This window comes from Hemitrygon akajei, chromosome 22 (assembly GCF_048418815.1).
Source record: "Hemitrygon akajei chromosome 22, sHemAka1.3, whole genome shotgun sequence".
NCBI lineage: Eukaryota > Metazoa > Chordata > Chondrichthyes > Myliobatiformes > Dasyatidae > Hemitrygon > Hemitrygon akajei.
In genome coordinates, this window is record NC_133145.1 from 37,174,264 (window position 1) to 37,193,655 (window position 19,392).

Sequence of the window (19,392 nt, forward strand, 5' to 3'; positions counted from 1 at the left end):
ACTGCTTCTCCCCTGTGTTTACTAAGGAGGACATCACTGATGCCAAAGAAATGAGGGTAATAAGTGGTGAGGTCTTTGATCATGTGTGTATTACAAAGAAGTACGTATCTACAGCCTTGAAGTTTATTAAGGTGGGCAAATCCCCTGACATAGTTCACTCCCAGAAGACGTTATGAGTGACTTGGAAAAATTGTGGAGGCCTTGTGGTGATATTTCCTTTGTTATGAGCTACTGGCAAAGTTCTAGAAGATTGGAGAATGTCTAATGTTGTTCTGTTGTTCAATAAAGGTAGCAAGGATAATCGAGCAACCACAGGCTGGTGAGCCTGACTTCATTTGTAGGGAGGTTACTGGAGAGAATTCTAAGGGATAAGATCTACCATCACTTGGATAGTGAAAGCCTGGAATAGAAAGCAAGGTTTTGTGCATGGGAGGTCATGTTTGATGAACATTTTGGGCTTTTTCCAAGGAGTAACTGAGGGAATGGTTGAAAGTTGGACAGTAGATGTTGTCTATATGGACTTTAGTAAAGCTTTGACAAGGTCACCCACAGCAGACTGATCTGGAAGGTTAAGTTGAATGAGAATCCACCAGGTGAGGTGTATTTCGAACTGGCTTTATGATAGGAAGCAGAGAGTGATGGTTGAAGGCCAATTCTCTGACTGTAGGTCTGTGACTAGTGAGGTGCCCCAGGGATCAGTGTTGTGATCTCCATTTATAATTATTTATGTAAACGATTCATCTATCCTAACAGTGTAGTGCACAGTTTGCTGAAAGTGGCTATGTAAGTTAACAGGGTAGTGAAGAAGGCATTTAGCGTGCTGACCTTTATCAGTCAGGACATTGACTTTTGGAGTAGGGATATTACTGTATATTCAATTATTTAAGTCCTTGGTGAAGATGCACTTTGAGTTTTGTATTTATGCCCTCAAAACTAATTAATAAACTTCAAGACTTTGGCCTCAGTACATCCTTATGCAATTGGATCCTCAAATTCCCCACTTGCAGACCCCAGTTAGTTTGGATTGACAACAACATCTCCCCAATCTCCATCAGCACAGGTGTACCACAAGGCTTTGTGCTTTAGCCCCTGCTCTACTCACTTTTTATTTTTGACTGTGAGGTCGAACACAGCTCTAATGTCATAGTTAGGTTTGCTGATGACACCACTGTCACTGGCCAGATCAAAGGTGGTGATGAATCAGCATATAGAAGGTAGGTTGACAATGTGGCTCAAGGTCAACAAGACAAAGGAGCTAATTTATGACTCCAGAAGGAGGAAACTGAAAGTTCATGAGCCAATCCTCATCAGGGGATCAGAGGTGGAGACGGTCAGCGACTTTAAATTTCTTGGTGTTATCATTTCAGAGGATTTATCCTGGGCCCAGCACTTAAGTGCAATTACAAAGAAAGCACAGTAGCACCTCTGCTTCCTTAGAAGTTTGCAAAGATTCAGCATGAGTATATTGACTGGTTTCATTATAGCCTGGTATGGAAACACCAATGCCTTTGAATGAAAGATCCTTCAAAAAGTAGTGAATATGGCCCAGTCCATCAAAGGTAAAGCCCTCCCCATCATTGACATGCCTGCTTGTGTGCACACACACATCTTTTGCTACTAGCTCAGGCTCTTCCTCATTGTCATGTTAAGTATATTTCATGATTGTACACAATCACATTTCCTTTTCTGGTTTCTGATGTGGACAGTGTTGGCAACATGGCGTTTGTACTGATTTGTCTGCAGATTTTAGAACTGGCTTATTTATACTGTTTTTATTGAAGAAATTACTTCCACTTAAAAATTAATTGCGCATATGTTGCCACTAGGCAAAAAAAATGCACAAGATTTTTGCGCACCCTGGTCAGTACAAATTAGAGGGAATATTGATACTATCTTATGTTCACATGAAAGGATGGTTATTAAAAATACCAATTTTTTTTAGCATATTGCATTTGACAATATCAAAAGTCATTTATAATCTTGTAGAAATCAATGCCCCCATTAAAATAAACTTATTTCAAAAAGTAAAAAACAAAATATAGCAACAATAATAAACTTAATCACTTTAATATGACATTACATATTACACCATGGTCACTTGCAGTCATTATCCTCTTCCCATTAAAATGAATAGGCAGCAGATTCCATTGCATAAAGTTAGATTTGAAAATATTATATAATTTAAATGTACAGGAAGAGATAAAAATTCACTATTTATTCAGTGGATGGAGGGGAGTATGAAGGTAGGAGACAGCTGCTAGAAGGAGATAAGCGGGAGTGCAAAGTGCTACTGGTGCTGGATTCTGCTAAGTAAAGGAGATGAGGATGGGAACCATTGGGAAAATGAACCACAACTAGAACCACATTAGGAAGGGCGGAAGGTGTGTGTGGGGGGGGGGGGGGGGTATGAGGGAAACATGTTAAATGTGTGGATAGAAGTCAGGAGGAAGAAGGGGGTGAAGATGGGTGAAGAAAGGCTGGGGGTTGTGTGGGGAGAAGGGACAGAAATGGAAGGACTGGAGGATTAGAAGGAGAGGGGGAAAGGGGAAAAGAGAGAGTTAACTAAAATTGGAAAACTCAATATTTATGCCTTTGAGTTGTAGACTACCCAAGAGGAAAATGAGATGTTGTTCATCAATTTGGATTTTGTTTCATCCTGGCAGTAGAGAGGGCTAAGGATGGGCAGGTCTTTGTGGGACTGGGAAAGGGAGTTGAAATGGTCTGCAGCCAGGTGCTTGGGATGGCCAGTGCGCACTATGCATAAATTTTCTGTGAAATGATTGCTTATTGTGCGCTTGGTTTTGCCAATGTAGAGGAGACCACATCAAGAGCATCAAATGCAGTTGGCAACATTGGAGGAGATGCATGAAAACCTTTAGCTCACTTAGGACTGTTCAGGCCCCTGGAATATAGTGCAATGGCAAGTGTTACATCTATTAAGAGGGTAGGAGAAACAGATGATGGAAGATGGGACCACCAGTTGGCAGCCAACTTAAATCCTTTGTTGCCTTGGTTGGCATATTCATAACCTTAATACTACTGACCATACTCTTTTCATCTGTCGTTTCCTGTCTTTTAATTGTGAAACCACAGACTAATACACTGTCCAAAGCATTGCTATTTGTCCATGACTCAATATCAAATGATCAGCTCTCTAGGTATCTTTGCAATTTAACTCCAATCAAAAACTTACTTGTCAACAGAATGTCTGTGAATATCTAAATGATTCCTTCTAAAGCTTCTTACTGGCTCTTTTAAATAACCTTTTAACGTTCTGTTCAGATAAGATATTGAATACATGGACTGTTATTGATTCTTTCATTTGCTTTCTGGTGCATTTTCTTAATTTTCCCTGCTGCTCCTATTGGTATGGCAGTGGAATACGTTTCTACTTCTAAGCACTTACAATCTTTTGTGAACAGCAGAGCTTTTACTTTCCAGGTTGAGATGTGTTTTAAAGATCTATCTTTTTAATAGCTTAAAATCTTGAAGATTCTTTGAAAAAAAAGTACATTTTCTGTCTTTGGGCTTCCATTTTAATCATACTTTATAGCGTAATTTCATATTCTTGCCGTTGAATGTGTTCCACTGTGCTTGCGTTATATCTTTGTTTATTCAACACCTTATTAAAATGTGGCCACAAACATTCATCATGTATGTGAATTCCTAATTAACTGTGTTTTATCTAACCTGGAAGGACTGACTGGGGCCCTGAATGGAGATGAGGGAGGGGGTGAATGGGTAGGTGTTGCACTTCTTCTGCTTGAGGGATAAGTGCTGGGAGGGAGATTAGTGGGGAGGGACAAATAGACAAGGGAATCATGAAGGGAGCAATCTGAAAAACAGAGGGGGGAGGTAAAGATATTATGTTTGGTGGTAGGATCCCCTTGGTGATCATGGAAGCTGTGGAGGATGATATGTTGGATTCAGAGGCTCATGATAAGCAGGGTAAGAGGAGCTCTATCATTCTTAAGGTGGTAGGAAGATGGTGTGAGCACAGATGTTCGGGAAATGGAAGAGATATGAGTGAGGGTGGCTTCAATGGTGGAGGGAGGGAAGGTTATTAGGTTTGGATATGACCCAACTGCAGAGTGAGAGGAACTGAAGCAGGTTGATAGTTCACAGACTTTAATGCGAAAAGTGTTAAAGGGACTATAAAACAATAAATGCTAGGCCAAACAGGGCCATTAACTAAAACTCTCAAAAGGAAAATGAAGCCTACACTGTGGCTGAAAAGAACATCTAAACATTAAACGAATACCACTAGTCTTCAGAGTCAGTTGACTCGGTAGTCCAATTTCTCAGGGAAGGCTGAATGCAAACTGACAGCGAAGCGTTGCTGTGCTCTCTCCTGTGTTCAAGTCTCAACAAACACTACAACAGATTGAATGGAGGTAAATATTGTCACAATGAAGTAATAATTAGCTGTCACATTCATTTTCACGAGCGCAATTGTCCTATCCGCTGCGCTGCCGAATCCATGGTTGTAACAGGGAATTCCCATTCCTTGAAGAAAGAGGACTGAGAAAAGGGAACAATATTCTTACAGGAAACCAGATAGGAAGAGGTATAGTCAAGATAACTGTGGGAATTGTTAAGTTCATAAAAGTGTGGGTTAGCAGTTTGTCTCCAGAGTTGGAGACATGGAGATCGAGAAAGGGGAGAGAGGTGGCAGAAATGCTTACCAGAAGTTAGAGCAATTAATATTAATGTCATCAGATTGGAGACTACCAAGGTAGAAAATGAGGTGTTGCCCCTTCAGCCTGCACCTTACCTCAATGTGGCAGTAGAGGGGGCCTGGGACAGACATGTCAATGTGAAAATGGGAAGTAGAATTAAAATGGCTGGCCATTGGGAAATCATTGCTGTTATGGCAGATAGAGCAAAAATGCTTGACAAAGCAATCCTGCATTCTGCATTGGGTCTTATTAATTTAGAGGAGGCCACATCAGGAGCACTGGATATAATGAATGACACTGATGGATTCACATGTGAAGTGCTGCCTCTCTCTTTAGGGCCTTGAATGGTGGAGAAAGAGGAGGTGTCAGGGCAGGTGTAACATTTAGAATGTTTGACAGATATTGGTGGGGACAAACGAATGGACAAAGGACTCACGCAGAGAGCAAACCCTGTGGAGATGTGAGTTAAGGAGGAAGTCGTTCCAGGTGGTGGGATCCTGTGGGGAATGGCAGAAGCTGCAGAGAATAAAATACTGGATGTGGAGGCAGTATCGGGGCAGATAGAGCGAGCCATTCAGAGAGGTGAAGACAAGGCAGGGGAGATCCAATGCCCATACACCTGGCCTGGGGTGAGGTTGGATCACTCTGGACATCGAGCTGAATCAAAAGCGGTGAAAGCTAGTCCTGGAGCGAGTCACTGGGCAGTATGTTCTAGGCCCAGAGCCTTTTGCTGCAACTGTGGCCGGGTCCTAATGGGAGGTATGATACGCTGTTTGGGCAATGTAACCGATACGCTGGAAAGACAGGGTGTCAGGATTGAATACATAAGTAATTACGCTCGCTCTCCTGTGATGGTCATTCCTCTCTCCATGGTGCTGAGGCTCCCTGGCTGCGTGCTCCGTGTCCACTGGACTGATAAGTGAGGCTTTTGGCCAACTTTGGAATGTTGTTGCTTACTTCTATTGTTTGCATAATTTGTATATTTTTTTCCATCCTCTGCACGTCGTGAGTTGGTCTTTATTTTACTTATTTTTTAATTGGGTTCTAACAGGTTTCTTGCTTTGTGGCTGCCTGTGAGCAAACAAATCTCAAGGTTGTATAATTTGATACATCCTTTGATAATAAAAGTACTTGGAATCCTTTGAACTCTTTGAATCATCGGGTGGTAGGTGAGGACTATGGAACCTTATCGCCGTTATATGGAGGATGGTGGGGATGTGTGGTGGGAGGGCAGGCATGTGGAAATGGTGGAGTTGCATGTGAGAGGTATCTTGATAGCCAGAATTAGGTTTAATATCATCAGCAAATGTCGTGAAATTCGTTAACTTTGTGGCAGCAGTACAATGCAATACATGATAAACATAGAAAAAAATTGAATTATGGTAAGCACATATATGTATATTAAATAGGTTAATTAACATAAGTAGTGCAAAAACAGAAATGAAAATAAAAAGTGAAGGTAATGTTCATGGGTTCAATGTCATAGAACATAGAATAGTACAGCATATTACAGGCCCTTCAGCCCACAATGTTGTGCCGACACTTAAACCCTGCCTCCCATGTCCATTTAGAAATTGGATGGCAGAGGGGAAGAAGCTGTTTCGGGATGATGAGTGTGTACCTTCAGGCTTCTGTTCCTCCTTCTGATGGTAGCAATGAAAAGGGAGCATACCCAGAGTGGTAGAGGTCCTTAATGATGGACGCTGCCTTCCTGAGCCTGCTCTCCTTGAAGATGTCTTGGATACTATGGAGGCTAGTACTCGTGATGGAGCCAGCCTCTGCAATATTCAAGACATCTTAAAGGAGCGGTGCCTCAGAAAGACAGCACAACATAAGGACCCCACTACCCATCCATTGCGGGGAAACTCCATTTTCTGAAAAAAAATAGAGGACATCTTCTATGTTCAGGAATGGAAAGCCTCATCATGGGAATGTATGCAGCTGAAATGGAGGAATTAGGAGAAAGGATTAGCATCCTTGAAAGTGTCAGAGTAGGAAGAGGTGTATTCAAACACTGGGGATGCTATACCCATTTCTTGTTATGCAAGTGGACTCCATGAGTATTTAAACAACAGTGAAGTCTCTTCTTTCAGTTAGTCCTGACAAAGGGTCTCGGCCCAAAACGTCGACTGTACTTCTTCCTATAGATGCTGCCTGGCCTGCTGCGTTCCATCAGCATTTTGTGTGTGTTGCAGGGCTTTATTTACTTGGAATCCCAAACGATGGCAATCACACATAATAGTTTGGCATAGAACTGAGAGCACTTCATGACCAATAATTTCATTGACATTGGTGAAAATTACATTTTTGGAATATCCTCTTTTTGCACTATTTTTTCAAGCTGTCATGACTTAGAAATCGCTTCACATAGTTTTTAATATTGAAGCGGCTTTGAAGATCATGCTAACATCAGTTGTGAAAGTTGCAAGATGTGCGAGAGCTTCAATTAGATATCTTTCAGAAATGCATGGCTGGATTTCTTTGTATAACACAGAGCTGAAACCCACATTCTGATATTCAGCATTAGTATGTTGCCAGTTCTTGTGCTCATTTGTGAGACTATATGCTCGAATCTGGAGCAACAAACAATCTGCTGGAGGAAATCAGTGGGCAAGCTGCATTTGTGGTGAGGGACAAAACCCCACACCAAGATTTATTTGAATCTTGATTCAAAGCTGTATCCACAATATAAGCAACACTTTTTTGCTAAAGGGCTGTGTTGATAATGAATGAATGCTGCAATGGTGGGATTGGGGGAAGGTTACTCTGAGGTTCAGGTAGATGCTTGGAGAATGGATATTCTTTGCTTATGGAGGTTACAGAGGCCATAGATACCATAGTATTAAAATAATGAAACAACTTTATCTTGTTAATTAATAATTTAAGGAAGATTCACATTTGTATTATGATGGTAGAAAATGAATGTGATACATCTCTCTTCTAAGTAGTTCCATTTTAGACAGAAGTATTAAAAGATAATTTAATAAAAAATATTGATGACTGGCAAGGACACGGTGAGTCTGTGTGAGAGAAAGTGTGTTGCTGTCTGTTAACAAGCCATAATTTATGAATTAGATTGGTCAATCTACCATGCACTTGGACTATTGTGTGACAGCAAGGAGATTTATTGGGTGCACCAAACCCCTTTGGTAAGAACTAACGAGGTCCTTTGTTGTTTAGAAATCAGGTATGATGTTTATTGTTTCTTCATGTATTTTGTGGGAATTTAGAAATAAAAACATTAAGGAAATTTGGAAAAAACAGTAAATGAAAAAAAGTTTAAAAACTGGACCTCAATTTACAGCATGTCGAATATATCTGAAGTAAGTATTTCATTGTAAATTTGCCTCCAGCTATTTACACAGGAAATTAATTTGATTTCATTTTCAAAGTCATCTATGAAAAAGATAATGCTTTTTGGACTTGCACTTAAAGTAACTCATTAAAACATGTTTCCACAACCACATTTTCAAAAGTGTCATGGAGTCTACAGATAAAGAAATGGAGGCTACATTTAGATTTAATTATGAGGCAAACAAGACTTTTAAAGTCCTGTAAAATTTAGAGCTTCTGCATTAGTTCAATGTTACAGTACTCTTTTTGAAGTAAGTTCACCTAGATTGCTGTCTGATCAAACTAATTCAAACATCTTCAACGGAAGTAACTTGTGAGGCTACTAGGTATGCGAACATATAGTACTTTGATTAGATTAATAATATACACATAGAGTAACTTGCATTGTGATTATTTATTAAACATTCAGTGATGAAGGTGTGTGTGGGATCTCTTTTAAATTAAATATGCTGCTGACAGATAGTGATAAATTTGATTCTCTTTGTGTCAGGCAAGTAACAAAAGGTGTTATTAATGCCTTAGATAAATCTTTACCTCTTGCTGAGTAATCTTTGCAACAATCATATAAGAAATGCCACTGGAGAAATTAAAATAACGCAGGCGATCCCATGTTAATAGCTGCTCTGATTACTGAAATTGCTCTTTACAGAAGTTACAAATCATTATCTAAAATTTGAGATACAAGATAAAACACACTCTCACAGAAGTTATGTGTGTGTGTGTGTGTGGGGGGGGGAGAAAAACAAAAGCAATACAAGGTTAATTATTTTTCAACTCACTTTACACGTCAACAGATGATGCTGTTTCATGTTAAGGAAAATTCTGACAATAGACAATAGACAACAGGTGCAGAAGTAGACTATTCGGCCCTTCGAGCCTGCACCGCCATTCTGAGATCATGGCTGATCATCTACTATCAATACCCGGTTCCTGCCTTGTCCTCATATCCCTTGATTCCCCAATCCATAAGATACCTATCTAGCTCCTTCTTGAAAGCATCCAGAGAATTGGCCTCCATTGCCGTCCGAGGCAGTGCATTCCAGACCCCCACAACTCTCTGGGAGAAGAAGTTTTTCCTTAACTCTGTCCTAAATGACCTACCCCTTATTCTCAAACCATGCCCTCTGGTACTGGACTCTCCCAGCATCTGGAATATATTTCCTGCCTCTATCTTGTCCAATCCCTTAATAATCTTATATGTGACATATCTGACATAGGGATGCAACGTCCCCTTCATTACTTGGGAGGTCACCTTGTGTGTATCTTGCTTTATTGATATGTAGACAAGAATTTGCAGTTTTAAACTATACACACAAAGCGTATCTTGATTTTATATTTATTTACAAACAGCAAATGTCAAAATAGTTTTTCCCAGCAGATACTTTAGTGATGTGACAACATAACTTTGTTACATTCAGACTAAATTGCAGTAGGAAATATGTTTATAGTCCAGATATATCAGAATGATCCTGAATTTTCTCTCTCCGCTCTCTTAAAATACTCAGAGATTCTGCACCCTCTGCCCTGTGAGGAACTGGCAACCTTATTTTTAAACAGAGGTTCCCTAGTTTTAGATTCTCAAATAAGAGGAAATAACCATTTTACATTCATCTTGATAAGCTCCTTTAAGTGCTTCAATCAAGTCAGCTCTCACTCTTCGACAAACACACACAAAATGCTGTAGGAACTCAGCAGGTCAGACAGCATCTATGGAATGAGTAAACAGTCGATGTTTTGGGCCGAGGGCCTCCAGAATTTTTTGTGTATTGCTTGGATTTCCAGCATCTGTAGATTTTCTCATCTACTCAGTCTTCAAAATGTTTGCACAGGCTAGACTTGCATAAATTCCTTATAAAGTAACCTACTTGTTCTATACATCTGTCTAGTAAACATTCTGTGTATTGCCTCTGATATATTAATATCCCTCTCTAAAATAAATTTATCAATACTGGATGCAGTGCTCCCGTTGTATGGTCATCAATGTACTGTATAAATAATGAATAACTTTGTACTTTTATATTTATATATATATATTTTACTTTTACATTTAATAGCAATAAATACAAACATTCTATTCGCTTTCCTGGTTACTTGCTGCACCTACATACTTGCCTTTTGCACAGCTCCTAGTTCTCTATACATCTCAGCTAACCATGTAGAAGTATGCATTTTTAAAATTTGTTCTACAAAATGTCACATATTCCAACATTATATAATTTTTTGATTGAGATTTTTGCCCACTCTCTTAATCTATCTATGTTCCTTTGCATCTTCCTTATGTCCTCTCCACAATTTACTTCCTACTTCTCCCTGCTACGTTCACCAAATTCTGCAATCCCACCTTTGGTGCCTTCATCAAATCGGTTACGTAAATTATAAAAAGTCGTGGCCCCAGCACAAGTCATACTGGCCATCCCTTTTTACATCTTGCCAACATGAAACACAGTTATAGAATATAGAGCACAACAGCACATGATAGGCCCTTCAGCCAACGATATTGTACTGACCTTTTCATGCACTAAGATCAATCTAGCCCTTCTCTCCTCTATAGCCCTTCATTTTTTTTCAGCCATGTATCTATCTAAGAATTTTTAAAATTCCTGTACCATATATGCCTTTACCACCATCCCTGGCAGGGTGTTCCATACACTCACCACACTCTGTGTAAAGAACTTACCTCTGACATTTCCCCAGTACTTTCCTTCAGTCACCTTAAAATTCTGCCTCTGATATTACCTTCAATCACCTTAAAATTTTCTGCCCGAGGAAAAAGTCTCCAGCCATTCACTTGATCTATGCCTTTTAACATCTAGTTCACCACTATCACCTCTCATCTTCCTCCACTCCAAAGAGAAAAGTCCAAGCTCGCTCAACCTATCCTCATAAGACATGCTCTCTAATCCAGCAGCATCCTGCTAAATCTCCTCTGCACCCTCTCTAATCTCCTCCGCGTCCTCTCTAAAGCTTCTACATCTTTCCTGTAATGAGGTGACCAGAGCATGCCTGCTCAATCATGTCCGCTCTCTATTGACTCTTCACAAGCTGATGTTCTCTTCACATAGATATGTAGCATCCTACCACATGAGCTTTTGTTTTTCACCATTATGCAGCTTCTTGCCAAATGCCTTCTGAAAATCTAAGTATAGCACAGTCATTACTTGCCTTTATACACAACACGCATGTTATTGCTACCATTCTGTTATACTGAATATTAACCTGCTTTGCAAAATGCACTCATTTCATTTGCAGCAATTTATTTATTTTGATCAAACATTCTGTAATTACTGTGGTAGCATGAGAAGCAATGTATTTAGTAAATGCTGTCTGAAATTGAGCTCTATTTTGCCAAAAAATCAATGATAAAATATATGTTCACATATCTTGGTTTTACATGGCAACTGCAGTATAGAATGTATTTGCTTTTGACAGCTCTTAAGCAATTTAGACAATTTAGTAATTTACAGATGAATAGCGTTTTACAATTATTCAGTCTGTTCATGGCTCGTGGCTTACATAATTGCCCCAAGGTTTACAATTGTGAGTAGAAATCTATTTCACCCTTTACAGCATTCACATTCCACTCCGAGCCTTTCTGCAAACTAAAAAGCATCCAGTGTAAAGCTATTATTTCACTCCATTTTAGACTAAGTAAACTATATGTATGCTGGATTTCTTGAAGGCTTTCAATGAGGTTCCATGCAGATTAGAAGTCATGGAACTGGAGCTAGTATACTGACATGGATGCTGAATTTGCGATTGCACAGAAAAATCAAAATTGGAATAAACTAGTGGGGTGATGCAAGGATTGGACACCAGCTATTCACAATCTGTAACAGCGATTTGGCTGAAATGTTATCTTTCCACCAGGTTTGCCAATGATACTCAATTAGTGTTAATTGTTAATGTTAATGTGATTGTTAATGTGGAGGAGGATGTAAAAAGATTTCATGAATGTAGACAAACAGAATGAGTAGAGAGAACAAAGCAGATGGGATATAATGTGGAAAAGTGAGTGGTTTTGCACTTTGATGCATATACTAGAAAGGGCGCAGGCCTGGGCAGGGTTGTATGGGAGACCGGCAGTTGCCCAAGCTGCAGGCCTTCCCCTCTCCACGCCACCGATGTTGTCCAAGGGAAGGGCACTAGGACCCATGCAGCTTGGCACCGGTGACGTCGCAGAGCAATGTGTTGTTAAGTGCCTTGCTCAAGGACACAAACACGCTGCCTCAGCTGAGGCTCGAACCAGTGACCTTCAGGTTACTAGTCTGATGCCTTGCCCACTAGGCCACGTGCCAACACTACTAGAAAGGTAGATTTGTTAAATAGTAAAAGGTTATTCATGTTGAAAGGGAGCTAAAAGTGTTCATACCAGTCACCGAAGGCCACCTTGCAGGTACTAAAATCAATCAGAAGGGCAAGCATTATGTGAACATATATTATGACATGGTTTGAATACAAAAGTAACAAAAAAGTACAAAAGCGACTGCAATCATACTGTATATGGCTGTGGTGAGACTGCAGCTAAAGTACTGTAGTTTTGGTTTCCTTACCTTTGAAAAGATGTTGTTGTCATAGACTGAATAGGATTCAGTAGACTTGTCCCAGTGATAGAAGATTTGCTATATGGGAAGGGAATAAGTATTTTAGAACTATATTCCCTAGAGTTTAGGAGAATGAGATGAGATGCCAGAAAAATATACAGAATTATTTAAATGATTTCTAAAAGCAATGATTCCCCAGTCACTTTCTTCCCCATTATGATGTTTGATCTGAACAACAACAGAACCTCTTGACCATGTCTGCATGCTTTTATTCATCGAGTTGCTGCCACACAATTGGTTGATCAGATATTTGCATTAACAAGCAAGTGCCCAGGTGTACCTAATAAAGTGGTCACTGAGTGCATTTACGGTAGTACAAAATAAAATTAGTGCAGTCGATGAAATCCATATCGCCAGCACACTGTAATGCTAATTGGTTGTCTGAATAAATTGTGAAAATGTATTGGTTGGGTGAAGTATGATGAATGTTGCATACACTGGATCCAACACAATACTTTTAATCCCATGATTTGATTAGTTTTTAACATTAATTTAGCATTAAACTAGTAAGTCAAAATAGGTTAGAAGTTTAATTCTTAGGTAGAGAACTGTTAACAGCCAGGAATTGGAAGGCTCTGCAGATTTTTCTACCAAGTGCTTTGATTTGACTGGGACATATATCAAATCTGAACTGATGTACAGCAGATTGAATTACTTCATTCTTTGAAATTCTGTGAGCAGACACCAACATGATCCACAATCATGTTGTACAACAGTAGCATTTACACAATACAAATGAGATGTGCTTTCTATTTAGCTGGTAGCAATTCACTGTAAAATTACTCAACATCATATAACCGAATGTGTTTTCCTTTTGTATTCACAGTTAAAACAGTCTGTTGCTACAGTTAAGTGCAGGTATGGGGTTTTGAGTGTGAGCTCTCAGTGAGATGGACAAGTTTCAATAGATGCCAGATCTTGAGGTGTGTATTTTATTGAAGAAGGCAAGCATAGAACATGAAATAGGTTCATAAATGTTCCTCTTTTCTGGAAAGCAGGGCTTTAAAATAATCAAAAATTAGCATGTGGCAAATTCATTGTGGGCTTAAGTAACAATAAATTAAAGGTAACGTGATGTTGTAAGCTTGTTTAGTAAACCAGTCTCCTTTAGACTTTTAGCAAAGTTGTTCGGATTTTGACTATTTAAACTGGTGATCCAGTTCCCTTTTGAAATTTACCTCTGGATTTACTTCCACTGGTCTTTCGGGCGGTTCAATTTATATCATAAACATTGGATTATTAAAAAATAATCTACCCACACATTTTGGCATTTACTTTAAGTTGTAGGCCTTTGTTTATCTGGCTCCTGCTAGAGATGATATTTTTAAAAGCAACACAAATTGAAATGGTTTGAAAAATTATTTAATTATTTTAGGGCGAGTCAAATCACATTGCAAGTTGTGCAACATCTTTTTTTACCTTTCATTTGCATCGTAATAAATTGTAATAAAAATCCATTCTTTCTTGCATTAAAGGAATTGGACTGGAATCCCGAACGCTGAAGAAAATGACAGATATGTTGGAAATAATACTGAAGCGAATGGAGCCTTTGGCTAAACTGGAAAATGTGAGCGACTTCAGAAAGTTGGAGGAACTGAGCTCTGCTATAAATCAGTAAGTGCCAATGTAAAAATAGCCATTTTAATACCCTGTGTACTTGACAGTTGCCAAGTAGTTATTTTCTAACTTGCATTCTTAAAACCTGTGCAATACAATGCTGCTCGAAGAGAAGGTAGAAATACGGTCTTATGAAGAAACATTGTAACTTTTAAGAAGTGATCATTTGGTAATGAATAAATCTATCCACCATCTCCAAAGTAAAACATTGCTGGTTTCCAATCTAGTTTTAAAGAAAGCAGATCCATATTTAGGTTTTGGTTAAAATGACACAGATCGTCCTGTTTTTATAGCATGTTAAAGCACTGGGAATTGAATGTTTCAATATCCAAAATATTGATACTTTACATTTTAAGTTACTTCCCTGTTGTATCTTGTTCTTCTCAAGGAGCCATTCTAAACCAAGGATGATATGGACTGTAATTTTTCTAGGTTGCTTATCAGCAGCTCAACTTGCTGAAGTTTGTCTTGTATATAATATTGCATTTAGTATCTATTTGATTTAACTGATGGCATATTTGACATTGAATTTGAAAGTTGTAAGTTTCACTCTGCCCACCCTTCTTATCTTGAGCACTTAGTCTAAATGGATATGGACGGGGTGCTGTAGTCTCTGATACTTTGTCATTTGCTTTTTTTTTGCTAAAGGGCATCTCTAATAAATTAGAAAACTATTCAAAAGTTGTGCATCTGCCTAAAACTACTCTTAGTCACTGAACTAACATTAACAATTCTTAAAGATAAAATATATTTTAAGGTATGCATTCATAATTTGGATTTTGCAATCTCTCTCAAAACTCTATTAGTCTCTCGGCAGTTTTATGGCTTTTGCAGTGTGTCTGAATAGTGCTTTTTCCCTCAGAGCAAAAAATTTGATTATAATATCACTGTTAGAGATTTTATTTTAGCGTTCTTTTGTTGGAATTATAGAAGCTGTTGATTGGTGATTCTAAGGAAGATTCTGCAGTGGGCCTTATCAATGGAAAAGGGTTCCTCCCTTTGTGGTTTGGCTTTGTGTAATGACAGTAGCCTGACTGTGTATTCATCATTGAATTATTTAGGTCTGAGGGCCAATCTAATTTGCAAAGATAAGATTTTCAAAAGCTTTCTACGTTTGAACTTTTGATCAACAGAGAATGGTTGTCTCTTATTTTTGAAATTCTTTTTGTATTATGACAAGCAGCCTTGTTAAAACACACAAGTTTTTATTATCATTCAGAAAATTTATGGAATAAAGAAATCAATTCACAATGGATTAAAAAAACTTATCTACAACAGGATAATTTTCACCAGAAATTATTTTCTTATTTTAAAGTAAACATACTTCAGCATTAGTATATTAAATGTCTTGTAATGGATCCAATTAGCTTTGTAATTGAGTAATAATCTATTTAAAGATGGTTTCCAATGCAAAATATGCCTGAAGAAATGGTGTATTAATGACAACATATTATAATGGAATTATTTTGATCAGATGAATACCATGTTTCTTTTACTCATAATCTATGTGACAACGGCAGAACATTTTCTTAGGTATTACAGAGAAAATCAATCTGCATACTTAATCATGAATAATGTTGTTAAGACCCAGTTTAGAATTTACTGTAAGTTTCTTACAGAGAACAATGCACAATTACAGAATAAATAGTAGAGGAAAATTGATTAGGTTGCAAGGGAGGAAGGCGTAGTAAAAGAGAAAACAGAAACATCTAGAAATATATTTTCCTGCTCTAGTGAATCTCTGTTGCCCTATGATCAAGCCATAGGGTTGGATAATATGACAAGAACACGTCTTGTTATTAATGGGGTTCTCAAAACATGAAATCTCAGAGCTAACCTTTTGCAATGATGCTCTTCTGCATTTCCAGTATAAATCCCATAGTTTCTTGACTGATAAAAAGTTAATTAAGAACTTCAACTTTTGAGGGGCTAATGACAATCTTGTACAATTCTCTCCCCATTTTGTGATTTTTTCCCCCCAACTCTGTGTACCTCAATTATATCATAAATTATGGTATTTTGTAATATATTACTGCAGGCAGGTACTGTTATTTTTTGTTGTAATAACTGTTATTTGTTATTTACATTTTGAAATAATGTTTTCATTTATTCATTTTCAAGCACAAAATATTAGGGATCCTTAAATCCTGAAGTAACATCAGAAAATACCTGATGTATTGAGTAATCTAGTTAGCATCTGCAGATCAATAAACCGTTAAGATGAGTTAATGATGTTTCCAGAAATCATGACAAAATCCGAGATCCTGTCATATTATCCAACCTTAAGGCCTGAGTCACTGGTTCATTTCCCCTTTATTGCTAAATAATGAATGCTGTTTTTTATATATATAGTACTACACTAATATGCAGCCTTAAAGAATGATTTGCACAGTCCTACCCAATGTTTACAATTCTGCTGCATAGAGAGAACTTGTATAAGACAAACTCAAAACATTGATTAACAAATTGAGAGTGATTTTATTGCCAAATTTCTCCAGTACTGTTTATTATTTTCAATTTGTTGGAACCCTCTAAAAATTCTAGTAAGGGTCTGTACTAAGAACTGAAAATCTATGCACTTTTTATTATTTTTGCTACAATTAAGCAATTATTTGTACGATTTAATCTAGTAATCCCCTTGTTTCTATACATTCATCATTCAGGTGTATAGTAACATAGTGAAAAAAAACCTTCATCCATTACCACTTATACAAGGTTAAGAATCTGCTTCCAGCTAAAACAGTATTCACCTTGAGTCAGGACAATACTATTAGATGAGAGAGAAAGTAATTAGCTTTAATGTAGTTGCTGATTTCTCTGAACTTCATGCTCAAATTAATTAACAACAGATCTGCCTTTCAAGCAGAAGAGAATTAGTCAGTTTGATGCCCTAGTTTCAGCTCTTTGAGCTATAGGTATGGATTAAATGTCTCATTTACTTTCCTCCCACTCCCGTCATTCTCCCTCTCAAAGTACACTCGGAGTGACAGCAAAATGGCCATCATCCATCATTTTCTGCTGAGGCTCTCAAAATGATCTTGATAGGCTAATAGTGCTTACAACTTCTGTATTACATCTCATCCGTCTGCCAAAAGTTTAAATTACCTTAAAATTGCATGTACATAAAGAGATCTGCAAGTGGATCAATGTTTGAGAATGCTGGAGAATATTTCTGATTAACTATCCAATTCAATTCTGAACTCGGATGGCTTATCAAAGTTCATTTAAGTTAGAAAGCAACAGAACTTCAATTATTTTATTTTGACTCCAAATTCTAAAATAGTCAATTTAATTCAAATTGGATACAGAAGCAATAATTATTTGCATTATTTAATATTATTGCATTCTGCTGTGTCCTGGTTTAAGTTCTTTGTGAAAATGGTTTTAGCAATAAAGTAAAAGATTCTAATTATAAAAACTAATTTATATAGACTCTTGGAGCACGTTGATAGTTTAAGCTGTGGCAGCAAAATGACTATAATATTTTATGTTTTCCTTGAACCAGAGAAAAATGTAACATTTTAAAACGATCAGTTAAATTGTTGGTTATCACCACTATTGACTACTAAAAGTGTCTAAGAAATCAGGTAAATTGTCCCCAACCCCATCCTTTTCTCCCTTCTTCTGATTTATACAGGCTCCACACACACTCTTCATTCTAAACCAAACTCCACTCCTGATGAAGGGTTTCGGCCCGAAACGTCGTCACTACCTCCTCCCATAGATGCTGTCTGGCCTGCTGAGTTCTGCCAGCATTTTGTGTTTTTATTTATTTCCAGCATCTGCAGATTCACTCGTGTTGCCTTTGAATCCACTGGCTTTCTATCTTGCAGTTTATTTCCCTTTCTCCACCTAGCACATCTGTCCATCACCACCTGCACCCCATTTGTTCACCATCCCTATTTTATTTGGTCCCTCTTCACTTTCCTTTCTTATCAGAATCCATAATCTGCAGCCCTTTGTTTCCTCCACCTATCACTGCCAAACCTCTGTTCTATCTCCATCCTTCCCTCCCCACTTGATCCCATCTGCCGATCACCCTCTCCTCAGCTAGATCCACCTATCACATGCCAGGTCTTGTCCCATCCCCTCCCCTCCATGTCTTTATATTGGCTATCTTCTTTCTACTCTATCAATCCAAATGAAAGGTCTCCACCAGAAGTGTTAACTCTCATTTCCCTCCACAGACCTGCCAAGTTCCTTCAGCAACTCATTTTTTGCTTCAGATTCTGGCATTAGGAGTCTCTTGTGTCTTTAAGAAATTATTCATAAGTCATTCAGCTTTTGTCATTAATTTAATCATAATTAATTACATTTTCCCATTATTAATTTGCATAATGAAGTCAGACTTGGACAAAAATGAGCTACTACTTCAGAGATATATAGACAGGTCTTGATGAATAATGTTCAGTTTTTATTATGTCTGTTGCCTGTGGAATTGGATGGAATTAACTACCTCAAGGAGATCGTTAAGTACTTCTAGTAGGATGGCCAAAGGTTTCATTGTCTTTTTTAAAAGTATTTTTTACAATCACAACACCCTGCTGGAAGTTAAGATCTTAAAGTACAGCAGTTGCTTATTGGCAGAGAAACTGAAGGAGCTGGACTTGCTGTGAACCATGAGGCTGCCTGTGACAGAGAGGCATTGTTGCATGAAGAAGGTGTGCAGTGCTCATCTTAATCACTTTTCTTGTGATCGCAAGATCATGTTGGACTTCGTTGGTGTGAAATGTTGCAAGTCCAATTCATTGGTTTATTGGTGAATGGCAGAGTCAGATGGCGGAGGAGCTGCATGTCCTCGTTCATAGTGAGCTCTCGGCCCCTAGCCGTGGTGTCACTTTTTTGCAGCCACCCGGGGAGGTGTGGGAGTTGGGTGCTCCACCGGAGTGCTGGAGGTGGTGTGATGCATCATCCATGCTGGCGTCAGTGCTGCCCTCCCAGTGTTCACTGGGCAGAAGACAAGCTGTATTCAGCAGGTTGGGCAGCATCCGTGGAAAAGAGCAGTCAACGTTTTGGGCCGAGACCCTTCGTCAGGACCTGATGAAGGGTCTCAGCTCGAAATACTGACTGCTCGTTTCCACGGATGCTGCCCGACTTGCTGAGTTCCTCCAGCATGTTGTGCGTGTTGCTTTGACCCCTGC

The 19,392-nt window shown here is 38.5% G+C and overlaps 1 protein-coding gene across 3 annotated transcripts in view; it reads left to right on the plus strand.

Moving 5' to 3' along the window:
• Positions 1 to 19,392, plus strand: part of LOC140714637 (alpha-1,6-mannosylglycoprotein 6-beta-N-acetylglucosaminyltransferase B) — an 888,843-nt gene that overhangs the window by 103,627 nt on the left and 765,824 nt on the right. For all 3 annotated transcript variants that reach the window (XM_073026014.1, XM_073026016.1, XM_073026015.1), the window contains exon 3: positions 14,110 to 14,248. In XM_073026014.1, coding sequence (XP_072882115.1) covers positions 14,110 to 14,248 — 139 coding nt within the window. The remainder of the gene's footprint in view (positions 1 to 14,109; positions 14,249 to 19,392) is intronic.